Consider the following 17,759-nt stretch of genomic DNA (forward strand, 5'->3'; position numbering starts at 1 on the left):
GTTTACTGTGTGCCAGAGGTTATCTTATTTAATCTTTACCATAATCTATGAGATAAGCACCATTACTAGAAAGAAATGGAGGCTTAGAGAGGAAAGTGACTTATCTAAGTCACCCATAGCAGGTGATAGAGCAACCAAAAATCAATCTGATCCTATTCTGATATTTCAAAATAAAGAACTTGAAATATTTTTTTTTTTCATTTTTCTTTGGCTTCTTCAGTGCTGTTACACTGTAACCATTTTGAGTATTTGAAGTTCTTCGGAATCTATTTTCATTAGATCATGACTGTATTAATAATAATTTATATTTTAATAGGTTTTACAGCTTTAAATATTTTTCTAGTACTGCGTTGATTCATGAATAGTGGCATTGTACAGTACCCCTTGAGGATATTCTCATTTAGTAAACGAGGACACAGACCTCCAGATGAATTGTTTGCCTAAGGTCTTTTATCAAATCAGAAGCAAATCTAGAACAGGGCTTAGACAGTTTATGATTTTAGGTCATGCAGCTGCTTTTATCTTGAACTACTTTGTATCCATGTGTTAGGTGGTTAAAGCTGCTATATGGGGTGCTTTGTCCAGAAGGATCTTTCTGCATTTTTTCTGATTTCTATTTGAGAAATTAGGTCTCTGGAAGTTCTATAGCTTGAAGGGCAGGAAATGAGCCTTATGGTTGATCTAATTTCTACATTAAGGAATGATCACCAGTATTCATTCCACATAAAATATATATGCACTGCTCCCTTCTTTCTTTTTAAATTTCACAAGAAAGGTTACACCACATTATTTTATTTAAAAATCTGTATAGAAAAGTTTTGAAATATGTAGGCTACATCTCTCATGCTGACAGTTAAACTTGTCAGTTCTGTTTTCATATCAAGTGTGGGCATAGATAAGTATTCTTCATAAAAAAATTCTTTCTAAACTTACATAACAGCGTCTTTTAACTGAATGGTTACATTTTCATTCCATAAACACTAAAAGCCTGCTGTGAGCCAGTTTTGCACCAATATGACATAAAAAAACAGGGTTCTCACTCCTTGAAGACCTAAGAATCCTGCTGGGAAGATTAAACAGGTATATGAGAGAACTAGGAAAACTTCAGTGTTGTGTTTCCACACTTTAAGTGCTGAGCAGACAGAGGGCAAAGGGGGCATTAATGCAAGGAGGTTAAGATGCTTGGACCTCTGTTGGGCCCAAAACTTGTAACCATTTTTTCTCTCCAGCATCTCCTGTTAAGTCTGAGATTTATAGTCTGGTGCAATATGTTGCTGATATATTAAAGTACTTAATGGATTTGCTATTCAGTTTTTAATATCCTTCTTTACAAATATGATCAGACTGCGTTAATAAAGTTTGACAGTACTGATTAAAGTATTTTAATCATTTTATAGACTATTTTAAGAAAGAATCAGGAAGCAAAGAGATCCTAAAATAGTAACGTTTTCTCCTTTTAGCCAATAATTTTGCTTACATTTAAAATTTTTAATTTGCATATGCTCTGGGTATATAACTACATAACCAAAGGGCAAGTTGGGAGGAAAGTTAAAAATCTTGGGTGATCTTTTGCACGTCGATTTTCTTTCATTTTTTTCTAAAAAATTATAGAACTCTTAAAAGTTTATAATCCTCTTTTCATATTCTTATCTTTGAATCCAATTGCACTATAAAGCATCCATCCTCACTGCCAATTAAATGTTGTAAAAAATAAATAATTTAACATTGAATTAATAAGAAAAAAGTTTGGATTTTTTGAAATTAAATTTTTTTTTTTTATTGAAGTAGAGTTGATTTACAGTGCTGTGCCAATCTCTGCTGTACAGCAAAGTGACTCAGTTATACAGATACAGACATTCTTTTTTTATATTCTTTTCCATTATAGTTTATCACAGGATATTGAGTATAGTTCCCTGGACTATACAGTAGGACTTTTTTATTTATGGGAGGATTTATTTATTTTTTTTAATTTTTAAAAATTATTTATTTATTTATTTAATTTTTGGCTGCATTGGGTCTTTGTTGCTGCATGTGGGCTTTCTCTAGTTGTGGCGAGCTGGGGCTACTCTTTGTTGCAGTGCACAGGCTTCTCATTGCGGTGGCTTCTCTTGTTGCAGAGCATGGACTCTAGGCATGTGGACTTCAGTAGTTGCAGCACGCGGGCCCTAGAGTGCGCAGGCTTCAGTAGTTGTGGCTCACAGGCTCTAGAGGGCAGGCTCAGTAGTTGTAGTGCACGGGCTTAGTTGCTCCACAGCTTGTGGAATGTTCCTGGGTCAGGGATCGAACCGGTGTCCCCTGCATTGGCAGGTGGATTCTTAACCACTGTGCCACCAGGGAAGTCCCAGTGGGAGGATTTTTTAAATTATTCTTAATAAAGTTGCGGTAAACCACGTAATCATGTATCTTGCTGCTGAAATAGATGTTATAGATGGCATGATTCAGTCCCTCTTTTCCAGCAGGTAAAATTTCATCACCTTAAGGACGACTGAGGACTAGACATATTGAGATATGGTGCCTGTTCCAATTAGCTCTTTTAATAAAGAAGCAGGAAGTAATGAAGGCTCCCATTGGAACGGTGGCAGTGAGAATGAAGAGAGTTCATGGATGCATGAGATATTTAGAGGTTACACTTACATTGTTTGAGGAATCAGAAGTAATGAATACCGGATGGCAGGAGAATCAGTGAAACTTTAATTGAAATAGACATTAGGAGGAGGGCCTTGTTTAGGGAAGAAGTCATGAGCTCGATTTGATTAAGCATGTTGAGTTTGAACAGTCCTTATGGAGGTATTTTTAAAAGGTATTTGGAAATGTGAGCCTGGAGCTCAGGAGAAAGGCTAGGGTCACACAGTCTATTCCTCAAGAATAATGAAATAAAGAAAATGGAAAAGTCTTATCTATTGTTGTTGTTATACTTAACATAGCAGATAACAGAGCGCCTGCCATGTAATTAATACTCAATGAATGAATAAGAATTTGTGGGTGTAGGTTTGATCTTTGCCAGTGGAATAACCAATGAGAAAAGGGGGGGGGAAGGTTAAGAATAAAATCTTGGGAAATACTTGCCTTTTAGAGGACAGGAGGCAGAGGGAGGGCTGGGGAAAGCCAAGGGGAAACCAACCCGGTAAATGTTCATAGAAGATAAAGCACAAGAGAGGATCAACGGAAGAGGATTGAAGGACAGGAGAACACAAAGATCAAGAAAAAGCTTGATTTTGGGCAGTTTTATTTTTGGTACTTTCAAGTGAGCAATTTCAGTAAAATAAGGGCGATGGATGCTTATTAGAGGCAGTTAGTATGTGGACTATTTTCAAGAGGCTTGAAAATAAAGGAGAGGAAAATGGGAGCATATTAAGAGGTATCAGAAGACTGTAGATTTTCTTAAAGTAGAGACATGTATGTAGAAGAAAAGGAATCTGAAAATGCAAATAAGATATGGTATAGTTGATGGAAGATTTTGGAGGAGGTGAGAGGGAATGCCGTAAGCTCAGAGTACAGAGAGCTAGTCTTGGAAGGGTAGGAGTGATACTTTGTCAAAGACAAAGTTCCTCCTCATCATCATTTGAATATGCTCAAGTCTTTGCATCATTAAAAAAAATGACTGCTGCTACACTGTCCCCAGCTCCATCTCCCTTTCTATCAACAGGTCCCTTTCTTCTTCTCTTCATGGCCAGTTATTTTGTAGAATGTTGCTCGGTATGGGTTTGTCTGGTGTTTCCTCATGATTTGGTTAAGATCATGCTTTTTTTTTTTTTAGCAATAATGTGAAATTGATATATTTCATTGCTGTATGTTAACTGATCACTTGGTTAAGATGGTATCTACCAGGTTCCTTCACTGCCGTGTTATTTTTTCCCTTTGTTGCTTATAAATATCTTGTTGGGGGAGATTTTCTTGAGTCTTTGCAAATATCCTGTTTCTCGTCATACTCTTTTTTTTTTTTTTTTACCTGATACGCGGGCCTCTCACTGTTGTGGCCTCTCCCGTTGCGGAGCACAGGCTCCGGACGCGCAGGCTCAGCGGCCATGGCTCACGGGCCCAGCCGCTCCGCGGCATGTGGGATCTTCCCGGACCGGGGCACGAACCCGTGTCCCCTGCATCAGCAGGCGGACTCTCAACCACTGTGCCACCAGGGAAGCCCTTTCATCATACTCTTACCCACTAATTTTACCATCCATTGATGATTGTTGCTTCCAACAGTTATTACTATGGTGTGTGCCAAATCGTGACTTTCTATTTCTATCCGTCATTCAGAGTAGAGGTTCTTAACTTGAGGTCTCTACTGTAGACATATACCTGTGTGCATTTTACTCTGGAGAAGAGGTGCAACATTTATCAGGTTTTCAAGAGGTCTTTTTCTATCCATCACTCCTTTTCAACTATATGATCACAGCACCTAACTCCATTAAGGTAGATGAAAGGAATCCTTTGTGTATTTGACTTCTGCTTCTGATCTCTCTCTGTAGCTTATTCCAGATTCCTCTGGAAAGGTGCAATGCATGATTGACCAAGGTCTCCTGGAGTAAATAAAAGCAGATGCAGTGTCTGTTGTTGTCCTATGTTGTCAAGATTTTGTCTTTCCTGGCCCACAGTTGGGAAACCACTAAATTTTGATATACATATCTCTAGTTTCATCTCAGAGAACATGTATTTTCATCTCTATGAAATGTTTAAAAATTAAATACAGGGCTTCTCTGGTGGCACAGTGGTTGAGAGTCTGCCTGCAGATGCAGGGGACACGGGTTTGTGCCCTGGTCCGGGAAGATCCCACATGCCGCGGAGCGGCTAGGCCCATGAGCCATGGCCGCTGAGCCTGCGTGTCTGGAGCCTGTGCTCCGCAACGGGAGAGGCCACAACAGTGAGAGGCCCGCATACCACCAAAAAAAAAAAAAAAAAAAAAAAGTTAAATACAATATTTAGTCTGTTCTATAACTAAGATTGATAAAAATTTTAGTTTTTTAAATATAATATTGCCACAAGTTGTGACAACTTAGTTTTTTTTCTTTTTTTTTTTTAAATTGAGATATAGCTGAGTTTCTTTTTATTATGAGCTGTGTTTTCTTGGAGTAAATAGATTCTTATGAAAGAAAGCTTAATTGAGACCTTATTTGAAACATGAATTTTTATAAGAAGTAGTTTATTTTTAATGTTCTGGAAGCCATTTCTATAAATTTGTCCTTTTCTCAACTAGCAAAAATGAGATTCTTATTTTTTTTGTTCTTTAGGAGATACTAAGTCACTTCTATCCATGCACTTAAAAAAAATAAAGCTGCTACCACAAGATAGTCAGTTTTGTAGGTTTATTCATGAATTGATCTTATTTTTAAAATAGGATGATCATCTTGAGTCCAATTGTGGTTTTCATAAAAGTTTATTTTTTTATGATAGTACATAGACACTTGAAATGAATTCTGCAATATAGTGCAAAATTCAACAGCTTATTAAAAGGAGGCTTGATTAAGCAATGCCTGTGTTTTTTGCACAGTTGGAAAGTCAATGCTTTGCTATTTGAGAAATTTCTTTGTATATTTAGTCTCTAAAAAAAAATAGAGATCGTCTTTTTCCTCCCTTCAGATATTCAGATTGTTTGGGGGCGAATTACTATAGGGAAAATTAAATTTTAAGCAAAGGGGTCAGTATAAAACAGATTTTTCTAGTAAAGCAGTATGGTATATATAAGCATGGGGGAAATCTCAACCAGTTCACTGTTATAAAAATACCACGTGTGTGGCAACTAATATCAGGAAAAGTATTGGAATGATAAATGCCATACTGTGGTAGACATATATGTTAAGTTAAGGAGCTTGGACTTAGAAGGGAGGAGATCTGAGACTTAAGGAGGGCCTGAATTAGAGGAGTGGTAGAAGGAATGAGTTCCAGAAATATTAAAGAAGTCCAATCAGCAGGACATGGTGATAAATTGAATGTAGGAGATGAGATAGGAATCGAGGACCTGGCATGGGTGTATGGTGCTCCCACCTTAAACAGAAAGATAAGAGAAAGAGGAGGTTTTGGGGGAAATCTGATGTGTTCAGTGTTGTACAAGAGAGCCTGAGGTGCTTCTAGAGTCTGGTTGGAGACATCCATGTGACAGGACTATGTGGTGGGGCTCGCGGGGAGCCGGAGGCTGAGAGTCGTTAGCATAACAGTGGTGGTTGCAACTATGTGATTAAGTATGATTACTCAGGCCAGACCTTACAGAATAAGAAGAGTTTGGGGTTAAAGATGTAGTTCTGGCACCACCTACATGGAATGGGCAAGCAGAAAAGAAAGGTTTTTTTTAAGAGAATACAGTGCCATAAAGACCAAAAAAGGAGACTTTTAAGGAGAGAGTGATAACATAAGTTTAACAGCTTTAATCCTAGTCATGTTGTTAAGTACACAGGAGAAACGTCATTGAGGTTTTCTTTTTTTTTTTTTTAATATTTATCTATTTGGCTGCACCAGCTCTTAGTTGCAGCACATGGGATCTTCATTGCCACATGCAGGATCTTTTAGTTGCAGCATGTGGGATCTTTAATTGTGGTATGTGGGATCTTTAGTTGCGGCATGCGGGGTCTAGTTCCCTGACCAGGGATCGAACCCCGGGGCCCCCGGCATTGGGAGCGTGGAGACTTAGCCACAGGACTACCAGGGAAGTCGCGAGATTTCCTTTTTTTTTTTTAAAGCAGATTTTCAAGCATTTTGACCAAAAGGTAGATTTTTCTATTTTGTTCAGCATCTATCAGTTAAAGAAAGATTTTTTTCACATCTTTAGTACTTTTTAAAAAATTATATTTTTCCTGCTTCTTACCATTTGGGGCCTACTTTATTTCCTATTTTTCTCTATTTCTAATTTTCTTAAACTTGGAAGACTTATAGGACTATGGTTATGATCAACCTGCCGTAGGCCAATGTAAAACCTGACTCTTTTCTGTTTTGGTAAGTTGTTAATGTTGTCAGCATCGAACATGACACTAAATCTGAATCCATTTTGATGGTGACTCATTTAAAACATCACAGTCTTTTTTTCCTTTTTTTAAAATTTTTATTGGAGTATAGTTGCTTTACAATGCTGTGTTAGTTTCTACTGTACAGCAAAGTGAATCAACTATATGTATACATATATCACCATATCCCCTCCCTCTCGTGTCTCCCTCCCACCCTTCCTATCGCACCCCTCTAGGTGGTCACAAAGCACCGAGCTGATCTCCCTGTGCTATGCGGCTGCTTCCCACTAGCTATCTATTTTACGTTTGGTAGTGTATATATGTCAGTGCCACTCTTTCACTTTGTCCTAGCTTACCCTTATCCCTCCCTTTGTCCTCAAGTCCATTCTCTACGTCTGTGTCTTTATTGCTTTCCAGCCCATAGGTTCTTCATAACCATTTTTTTTTTTAGATTCCGTGTATATGTGTTAACATACGGTATTTGTTTTTCTCTTTCTGACTTATTTCGCTCTGTATGACAGACTATAGGTCCATCCACCTCATCACTACAAATAACTCAATTTCGTTTCTTTTTATGGCTGAGTAATATTCCATTGTATATATGTGCGACATCTTCTTTATCCATTCGTCTGTCGATGGACACTTAGGTTGCTTCCATGTCCTGGCTATGGTAAATGGAACTGCAGTGAACATTGTGGTACATGACTCTTTTTGAATTATGGTTTTCTCAGGGTATATGCCCAGTAGTGGGATTGCTGGGTCATATGATAGTTCTATTTTTAGTTTTTTAAGGAACCTCCATACTGTTTTCCATACTGGATATATCAATTTACATTCCCACAAACAGGGCAAGAGGGTTCCTATTCTTCCACACCGTCTGCAGCATTTATTGTTGATGATGGCCATTCTGACTGTTGTGAGGTGATACCTCATTGTAGTTTTGATTTGCATTTCTCTAATGATTAGTGATGTTGAGCATTCTTTCATGTGTTTGTTGGCAGTCTGTATTATCTTTTTTGGAGAAATGTCTATTAAGATCTTATGCCCATTTTTGGATTGGGTTGTTTGTTTTATTGATATTGAGCTGTGTTAGCTGCTTGTAAATTTTGGAGACTAATCCTTTGTCAGTTGCTTCATTTGCAAATATTTTCTCCCATTCTGAGGGTTGTCTTTTCGTCTTGGTTATGGTTTCCTTTGTTATGCAAAACGTTTTAAGTTTCATTAGGTCCCATTTGTTTATTTTTGTTTTTATTTCCATTTCCCTAGGAGGTGGGTCAAAAAGGATCTTGCTGTGATTTATGTCTTAGAGTGTTCTGCCTGTGTTTTCCACTAAGAGTTTGACAGTGTCTGGCCTTACATTTAGGTCTTTAATCCATTTTGAGTTTCTTTTTGTGTATGGTGTTAGAGAGTGTTCTAATTCCATTCTTTTACATGTAGCTGTCCAGTTTTCCCAGCAGTACTTATTGAATAAGCTGTCTTTTCTCCATTGTATAGTCTTGCCTCCATTATCAAAGATAAGGTGACCGTATGTGTGTGGGTTCATCTCTGGGCTTTCCATCCTGTTCCATTGACCTATATTTCTGTTTTTGTGCCAGTGCCATACTGTCTTGATTACTGTAGCTTTGTAGTATAGTCTGAAGTCCAGGAGTCTGATTGCTCCAGTCTGTTTTTCTTTCTCAAGATTGCTTTGGCTATTCGGGGTCTTTTGTGTTTCCATACAAAGTGTGCAATTTTTTGTTCTAGTTCTGTGAAAAATGCCATTGGTAGTTTGATAGGGATTGCACTGAATCTGTAGATTGCTTTGGGTAGTGTAGTCATTTTCACAGTGTTGATTCTTCCAATCCAAGAACATGGTATATCTCTCCATCTATTTGTGTCATCTTTAATTACTTTCATCAGTGTCTTATAGTTTTCTGCATACAAGTCTTTTGTCTCCTTAGGTAGGTTTATTCCTAGGTATTTTATTCTTTTTATTGCAGTGGTAAATGGGAGTGTTTTCTTGATTTCACTTTCAGATTTTTCATCATTAGTGTGTAGTAATGCAAGAAATTTCTGTGCATTAATTTTGTATCCTGCTACTTTACCAAATTCATTGATTAGCTGTAGTAGTTTTCTGGTAGAATCTTTAGGAATCTCTTTGTATAATACCATGTCATCTGAAAACAGTGACAGCTTTACTTCTTCTTTTCCCATTTGGATTCCTTTTATTTCTTTTTCTTCTCTGATTGCTATGGCTAAAACATCCAAAACTATGTTGAAAAATAGTGGTGAGAGTGGGCAACCTTGTCTTGTTCCTGATCTTAGTGGAAATGGTTTCAGTTTTTCACCATTGAGAATGAAGCTGGCTGTGGGTTTGTCATATATGGCCTTTATTATGTTGAGATAGGTAGCCTCTATGCCTACTTTCTGGAGGGTTTTTATCACAAATGGGTGGTGAATTTTGTCAAAAGCATTTTCTGCATCTGTTGAGATGATCATATGGTTTTTCTCCTTCAATTTGTTAATATGGTGTATCACATTGGTTGATTTGCAGATATTGAAGAATCCTTGCATTCCTAGGATTAACCCTACTTCATCATGGTGTATGATCCTTTTAATGTGCTGTTGGATTCTGTTTTCTAGTATTTTGTTGAGGATTTTTGCGTCATTGTTCATCAGTGATATTGGCCCGTAGTTTTCTTTTCTTGTGACATCTTTGTCTGGTTTTGGTATCCGGGTGATGGTGGCCTTGTAGAATGTGTTTGGCAGTGTTCCTCCCTCTGCTATATTTTGGAAGAGTTTGAGCAGGATAGGTGTTAGCTCTTCTCTAAATGATTGGTAGAATTCTCCTGTGAAGCCATCTGGTCCTGGGCTTTTGTTTTTTGGAAGATTTTTAATCACAGTTTCAGTTTCAGTGCTTGTGATTGGTCTGTTTATATTGCCTATTTCTTCCTGGTTCAGTCTCAGATGGTTGTGCTTTTCTAAGAATTGGTCCATTTCTTCCAGTTTGTCCATTTTATTGGCATATAGTTGCTTGTAGTAATCTCTCATGATCCTTTGTATTTCTGCAGTGTCAGTTTTTACTTCTCCATTTTCATTTCTAATTTTGTTGATGTGAGTCTTGCTTTTTTTCTTGATGAGTCTGGCTAATTGTTGTTTATCTTCTCAAAGAACCAGCTTTTAGTTTTATTGATCTTTGCTATCATTTCCTTCATTTCTTTTTCATTTATTTCTGATGTGATCTTTATGATTTCTTTCCTTCTGTTAACTTTCTGGTTTTTTTTTTTGTTCTTTCTCTAATTGCTTTAGGTGTAAGGTGAGGTTGTTTATTTGAGATTTTTCTTGTGTCGAGCTATGCTTATATTGCTATAAACTTCCCTCTTAGAACTGCTTTTGCTGCATCCCATAGGTTTTGGGTCGTCATGTTTTGTCATTTGTTTCTAGGTATTTTTTGATTTCCTCTTTGATTTCTTCAGTGATCTCTTGGTTATTTAGTAGTGTATTGTTTAACCTCCATGTGTTTGTAGTTTTTACAGATTTTTTCATGTAATTGATGTCTAGTCTCATAGCGTTGTGGTCAGAAAGATACTTGATACAATTTCAATTTTCTTAAATTTACCATGGCTTGATTTGTGACCCAAGATATGGTTTATCCTGGAGAATGTTCCATGAGCACTTGAGAAGAAAGTGTATTCTGTTGGTTTTGGATGGAATGTCCTATAAAAATCAATTAAGTCCATCTTATTTAATGTGTCATTTAAACCTTGTGTTTCCTTATTTATTTTCATTTTGGATGATCTGTCCATTGGTGAAAGTGGGGTGTTAAAGTCCCCTACTAGGATTGTGTTACTGTCGATTTCCCCTTTTATGGCTGTTAGCATTTGTCTTATGAATTGAGCTGCTTCTGTGTTGGGTGTTTAAATATTCACAATTGTTATATCTTCTTCTTGGATTGATCCCTTGATCATTATGTAGTGTCCTCTCTGTCTCTTGTACTTGTCTTTATTTTAAAGTCTATTTTGTCTGATATGAGAATTGCTACTCCAGCTTTCTTTTGATTCCCATTTGTATGGAATATCTTTTTCCATCCCCTCACTTTCAGTCTGTAGGTGTCCCTAGGTCTGAAGTGGGTCTGTTGTAGAGCATATACGCGGGTCTTGTTTTTGTATCCATTCAGCCAGTCTGTGCCTTTTGGTTGGAGCATTTAATCCATTTACATTTAAGGTAATTATCGATATGTATGTTCCTATTACCATTTTCTTAATTGTTTTGGGTTTGTTATTGTATGTCTTTTCCTTCTCTTGTGTTTCCTGCCTAGAGAAGTTCCTTTAGCATTTGTTGTAAAGCTGGTTTGGTGGTGCTGAAGTCTCTTAGTTTTTGCTTGTCTGGAAAGGTTTTAATTTCTTCATCGAATCTGAATGAGATTCTTGCTGGGTAGAGTAATCTTGGTTGTAGGTTTTTCCCTTTCATCACTTTAAATATGTCCTGCCAGTCCCTTCTGGTTTGCAGAGTTTCTGCTGAAAGATCAGCTGTTCACCTTATGGGGTTTCCCCTGTATGTTATTTATTGCTTTTCCCGTGCTGCTTTTAATATTTTTTCATTGTATTTAATTTTTGATAGTTTGATTAACACGTGTCTTGGCATGTTTCTCCTTGGATTTATCCTGTATTGGCCTCTCTGTGCTTCCTTGACTTGATTGACTATTTCCTTTCCCATATTAGGAAAGTTTTCAACTATAATCCCTTCAAATATTTTCTCAGTCCCTTTCTTTTTCTCTTCTTCCTCTGGGACCCCTATACTTCAAATATTGGTGTGTTTAATGTTTTTTCCAGAGGTTTCTGAGACTCTCCTCAATTCTTTTCAGTCTTTTTTCTTTATTCAGCTCTGTGGTAGTTATTTCCAATATTTTATCTTCCCAGTCCCTTATTTGGTCTTCTGCCTCAGTTATTCTGCTATTGATTCCTTATAGAGAATTTTTAATTTCATTTGTTGTGCTGTTCATCATTGTTTGTTTGCTCTTTAGTTCTTCTAGGTCCTTGTTAAACATTTCTTGTATTTTCTCCATTCAATTTTCATGATTTTGGATCATCTTTATTATCATTACTGTGAATTCTTTTTCAGGTAGACTGCCTATTTCATCTCCATTTATTTGGTCTGGTGGGTTTTTACTTTGCTCCTTCATCTGCTGCATATTCCTCTGTCTTCTCATTTTGCTTAACTTACTGTGTTTTGGGGTCTCTGTTTCGCAGGCTGCAGGTTTGTAGTTCCCGTTGTTTTTGGTGTCTGCCCCCAGTGAGTAAGGTTGGTTCAGTGGGTTGTGTAGGCTTCCTGGTGGAGGGGACTAGTGCCTGTGTTCTGGTGGATGAGGCTGGATCTTGTCTTTCTGGTGGGCAGGACCATGTCCGGTGGTGTGTTTTGGTGTGTGTGAACTTAGTATGATTTTAGGCAGCCTCTCTACTAATGGGTGGGGTTGTGTTCCTGTCTTGCTAGTTGTTAGGCATGTGGTGTCCAGCACTGGAGCGTGCTGGGTATTGAGTGCAGCTGGGTCTTAGCATTGAGACGGAGATCTCTGGGAGAACTCTCGCCGATTGATATTATGTGTGGCCGGGAGGTCTCTGGTGGTCCAATGTCCTGAACTTGGCTCTCCCACCTCAGCGGCTCAGGCCTGACACCAGGCCAGAGTACCAAGACCCTGTCAGCCATGCCGCTCAGAAGAAAAGAGAGAAAAAAAAGCAAGCAAGAAATAAATAAAATAAAATAAATTTATTAAAGTAAAAATTTTTTTTAATTGTTAAAACAAAAAAAAGAAGAGATCAACCAAACCAATAAACAAATCCACCAATGATAGCAAGCACTAAAACTAAGATAAACATAGAAATCATAAACTATTCAGTTGCATACAGCAAACCCCAAGTCTACACTTGCTCCCAAAGTCTACTTCCTCAATTTTGGGATGATTCATTGTCTGTTCAGATATTCCACAGATGCAGGGTACATCAAGTTGATTGTGAAGATTTCATCCTCTGCTCCTGGGTCTGCACTGAGAAATTTCCCTTTCTCTTCTCGTTCGCATAGCTCCTGGGGTTCAGGTTTGGATTTGGCCCTGCTTCTGCATGTAGGTTGCCCTGTGGTGTCTGTTGTTCGCCCAGACAGGAGGGGGTTAAAGGAGCGGCTGATTAGGGGGCTCTGCCTCACTCAAGGACGGGTACGGAATGCAGGGCCTGCCTGTGGCAGAGCCCGGCATGACCTTGCAACAGCCTGAAGCGTGCTGTGTGTTCTCTCTGGGTACTTGTCGCTGGATCACGGGACCCTGGCAGTGGCAGACTGCACAGACTCCTGGGAGGGAAGGTGTGGACAGTGACCTGTGCTTGCACACGGGATTCTTTGTGGCTGCAGCAGCAGTGTTAGCGTTTCATGCCTGTCTCTGGGGTCCGCACTGATAGCTGTGGCTCGTGCCCTTCTCTGAAGCTCATTTAGGCAGTGTTCTGAATCCCCTCTTCTCACGCACCCTGAAACAATGGTCTCTTGACTCTTAGGCAGCTCCAGAGTTTTTCCTGGACTCCCTCCCTGCTAGCTGTGGCACATTAGCCCCTTCAGGCTGTGTTCACGCAGCCAACCCCAGTCCTCTCCCTGGGATCTGACCACCAAAGCCGAGCCACAGCTCCCAGCCCCGCCCACCCTGGCGGGTGAGCAGACAAGCCTCTCGGGCTGGTGAGTGCCGGTCGGCACCTATCCTCTGTGCGGGAATCTCTCTGCTTTGCCCTCCGCACCCCTGTTGCTGTGCTCTCCTCCATGGCTCCGAAGCTTCCCCCTGACCCATCCCCCGTCTCCGCCAGTGAAGGGGCTTCCTAGTGTGTAGAAACTTTTCCTCCTTCACAGCTCTCTCCCAGTGGTTCAGGTCCCGTCCCTATTCTTTTGTCTCTGTTTTTTCTTTTTTTCTTTTGCCCTACCCAGGTATGTGGGGAGTTTCTTGCCTTTTGGGAGGTCTGAGGTCTTCTGCCAGGATCACACGTAGATTTTTTTTTTTTTTTTTTTTGCAGTACGCGGGCCTCTCACCGCTGTGGCCTCTCCTGCCGTGGAGCACAGGCTCTGGACACGCAGGCCCAGCGGCCATGGCCCACGGGCCCAGCTGCCCCGCAGCACGCGGGATCCTCCCGGACTGGGGCACGAACCTGTGTCCCCTGCATTGGCAGGTGGACTCCCAACCACTGTGCCACCAGGGAAGCCCCGTAGATGTATTTTTGATGTATTTGTGGGGAGAAAGATGATCTCCATATCTTACTCCTCCGCCATCCTGGAGGTCCTCTGACCCATATCTTCTTTATCCATTCCTCTGTTGATGGACATTTAGGTGGTTTCCATGTCCTGGCTATTATAAATAGTGCTGCCATGAACATTGGGGTCCATGTGTCTCTTTGAATTATAGTTTTCTCTAGGTATATGCCCAGTAGTGGGATTGCTGGGTCACATGGTAGTTCTATTTTTAATTTTTTTATGGAACCTCCATACTGTTCTCCATAGTGGCTGTATCAATTTACATTTCCACCAACCATGCAAGAGGGTTTCCTTTTCTCCACACCCTCTCCAGCATTTATTGTTTGTAGATGTTGTGATGATATGGCCATTCTGACTGGTGTGAGGTGATATCTCATTGTAGTTTTGATTTGCATTTAAAAAAAAGAAAAACAAATACCATATGATATCACTTATATGTAAAATCTAAAACAGCCAAACTCACGAAAACAGAGACTAGAATGGTGGTTACCAGGGACTAGGGAATGGGGGATGTGGGGACATGTTGGTCAAAGGGTACAAACTTCCAGTTATTGATGAATAAATTCTCGAGATCTAATGTACAGCATGGGGTTATAGTTAATAATAGTGTGTTATAATCAAATAACTTATAAATTTATACATCAATTATACCTCAGTAAAGCTGAAATTTAAAAAAAATTAAAAGTAAATAAATAAAATAAAACCTCACAGTCTGCACGTGTTCTCACCTAGTTTATCTGATCTTCACAAAAATCTTGATAGGACAGATTGTAATCTTCATTTCTCGTTTCTATCAATAGTTAAGTAATCTGCTTCCTTAATTGCATTACTGATCCAAAGATAGCTCTTAGTTTTCTGTTTCATTGGGGATATATCTAAAATGTTACAGCTGAAATGGGAAGTAGCCACATGGCACAGGGAGATCAGCTGGGTGCTTTGTGACCACCTAGAGGGGTGGGATAGGGAGGGTGGGAGGGAGACGCAAGAGGGAGGAGATATGGAGATATATGTATATGTATAGCTGATTCACTTTGTTATACAGCAGAAGCTAACACACCATTGTAAAGCAGTTATACTCCAATACAGATGTTAAAAAATTTTTTTTAAAATAAAATTTACAGCTGAAAGGAGCCTTAGAGATCACCTCTTCTAATCACTTCATTTTACAAATGGGAAAGCAGGCCTAAAGAGAGAAAATTACTTGCTTAATATTGTATTGGCCGGAAAAGCAAAACTATGATCTAGAACCCAGCTTTCCTGACTCCCGGTCCCTATAATAAGAACCACAGTTTAATTTGCATTACAAGTAAAATCAGGCCATGCTCCCCTGTGTTTGATAGTCTCATATTGCTTTTGTTTCTTGGAAATAGTGTGCAGTTCGTGCAGCCACAGAAGGTAGAACTCTCGTTTTGGAAGGCTTGGAGAAGGTGGAGAGGAATGTTCTTCCTGTTTTGAACAACTTGCTGGAAAATAGGGAGATGCAGCTTGAAGATGGACGCTTCCTGATGTCTGCTGAGCGTTACGACAAACTTCTCCAAGTAAGAAAAGAAAAATTTGACTGCTTTGTCTTAGCTGTTGAGCTGTGGGTTGGCCATCTGTTGTATAAGACATGATTGTGTCAGAACGCGGACACATGTTTAGGTGGCGCATATCTTGGACAACCGCCTGAAGTCAGTCATGCGTTTGCAGTTTCGTATGGCTCTTCTGTTTTCCACATCACGTTAGGAGACCTCCCAGATTTTTACTTCTGTTTGCCTATCTAATAGCTATTCTTTCTTTCTCTTTTTTCTCCTTTTAATTCTTCTTCCCTTTCTCCCTCCTTTTCCATCTTCTTTTTCCCTTCTCTTCTTTCTCTCAACAAGCCTAATAGCTTCTAGACTGTGCTGGGCACCAGGAAGACAAAGCTGAATAAAGTCCACTTGTTGGGTTCAAGAAGCTCAAAGCCCAGTAGATATTGACAGAAATGAGTAAAATATTCAAAGATACCCTGAAGGTCCCAGCTACCAGCATCGCCTGCCTGAGTTGTTTGTAAGAGCTTCGCAACTGGAAGCCCTGCTTCCATCCTGGCTCCCCCAGGGCAGTTAGTGATTGCTTTAAACCACGAGGCAGAGCAGGTCGTTCCTCTTCTATAAACCTCTGATGCCTTCCTGCTCTACTCAGAATATAATCTAAAATCCTCACAATGGAGTACAGGGTCTTGGGTGGTCTGGGCCATTACTGCCTCTTTGGCCTTATCTCCTTCTATTCTCCTTTTTCATTCCACTGCAGCTACTAGTATTCTTTTTATTGTACCATAAACTGCTGGATATGCATTATCCTATCTTATCAGTGCTTTGCACGGGCACTTTGCTCTTCTGGAATGGTTTTCTCCCAGATATCTGCCTGGCTCATTCCTCTATCCCTTTCAAGTCTTTGCTCAAATGTAATACAGGCATACCTTGTCACATTGCACTTGGCTCTAGTGTGCTTTGCAGATATGGCGTTATTTACGAATTGAAGGTTTGTGGCAACCCTGCATCAAGCAAATCGATGGGCGCCATTTTTCTAACAGCATTTGCTTACTTCATGTCTCTGTGTTGCATTTTGGTAATTGTAACAATATTTCAAACTTTTTCATTGTTATTATATTTGTTATGGTGATCAGTGATCACTGATCTTTGACGTTACTGTTGCAGTTGTTTGGGGGCTCCTCGAACCACACCCAGGTAAGATGGTGAACTTCATCAATAAATGTGTGTTCTGACGGCTCCACTGATCAGCTGTTCGTTCCCCACCCTGTGTCCCTCTTCTTGGGCCTCCCTATTCCCTGAGACACAACAATATTGAAATTAGGGCAATTAATAATCCTACAGTGGCCTCTAAGTGTTCAAGTGAAAGGATAAGTCACTTGTCTCTCACTTTACATCAAAAGCTAGAAGTGGGGCTACCCTGGTGGCGCAGTGGTTGAGAGTCCGCCTGCTGATGCAGGGGACACGGGTTCGTGCCCTGGTCCGGGAAGATCCCACATGCCGCGGAGTGGCTGGGCCCGTGAGCCATGGCCGCTGGGCCTGCGCGTCTGGAGCCTGTGCTCCGCAACGGGAGAGGCCACAACAGTGAGAGGCCCGTGTACCGCAAAAACAAACAAACAAACAAACAAAACAAAAAAAAAAGCTAGAAGTGATTAAGCTTAATGAGGAAGGCATGTTGAAAGCTGAGACAGGCCAAAAGCTTGGCCTCTTGCGCCAGTTAGCCAAGTTGTGAATGCAAAGGAAAAGTTCATGCAGGAAAGTAAAAGTGTTACTCCGTGAACACACAAATGGTAAGAAAGAGAAACAGCCTTATTGCTGAAGAAAATTTTAGGGGTCTGGATAGAAGATCACACCAGCCACAACATTCTCTTAAGCCAAAGCCTAATCCAGAGGAAGGTCCTAACTCTCTTCAATTCTTTGAAGGCTGAGAGAGGTGAGGAAACTGCAGAAGAAAAATTTGGAGTTAGCAGAGGTTGGTTCATGAGGTTTAAGGAAAGAAGCTGTGTCCATAACATAAAACTGCAAAGTGAAGCAGCGAGTGCTTATGTAGAAGCTGTAGCAAGTTATC

General features: G+C 39.9%; 1 protein-coding gene across 1 annotated transcript in view; it reads left to right on the plus strand.

The window, feature by feature from the left end:
- Positions 1-17,759, plus strand: part of VWA8 (von Willebrand factor A domain containing 8) — a 369,324-nt gene that overhangs the window by 52,099 nt on the left and 299,466 nt on the right. The window contains exon 5 of the mRNA XM_030882155.2: positions 15,554-15,721. Within this exon, the coding sequence (XP_030738015.2) occupies positions 15,554-15,721 (168 nt within the window). The remainder of the gene's footprint in view (positions 1-15,553; positions 15,722-17,759) is intronic.

This window comes from Globicephala melas, chromosome 18 (genome assembly GCF_963455315.2).
Source record: "Globicephala melas chromosome 18, mGloMel1.2, whole genome shotgun sequence".
Lineage (NCBI taxonomy): Eukaryota > Metazoa > Chordata > Mammalia > Artiodactyla > Delphinidae > Globicephala > Globicephala melas.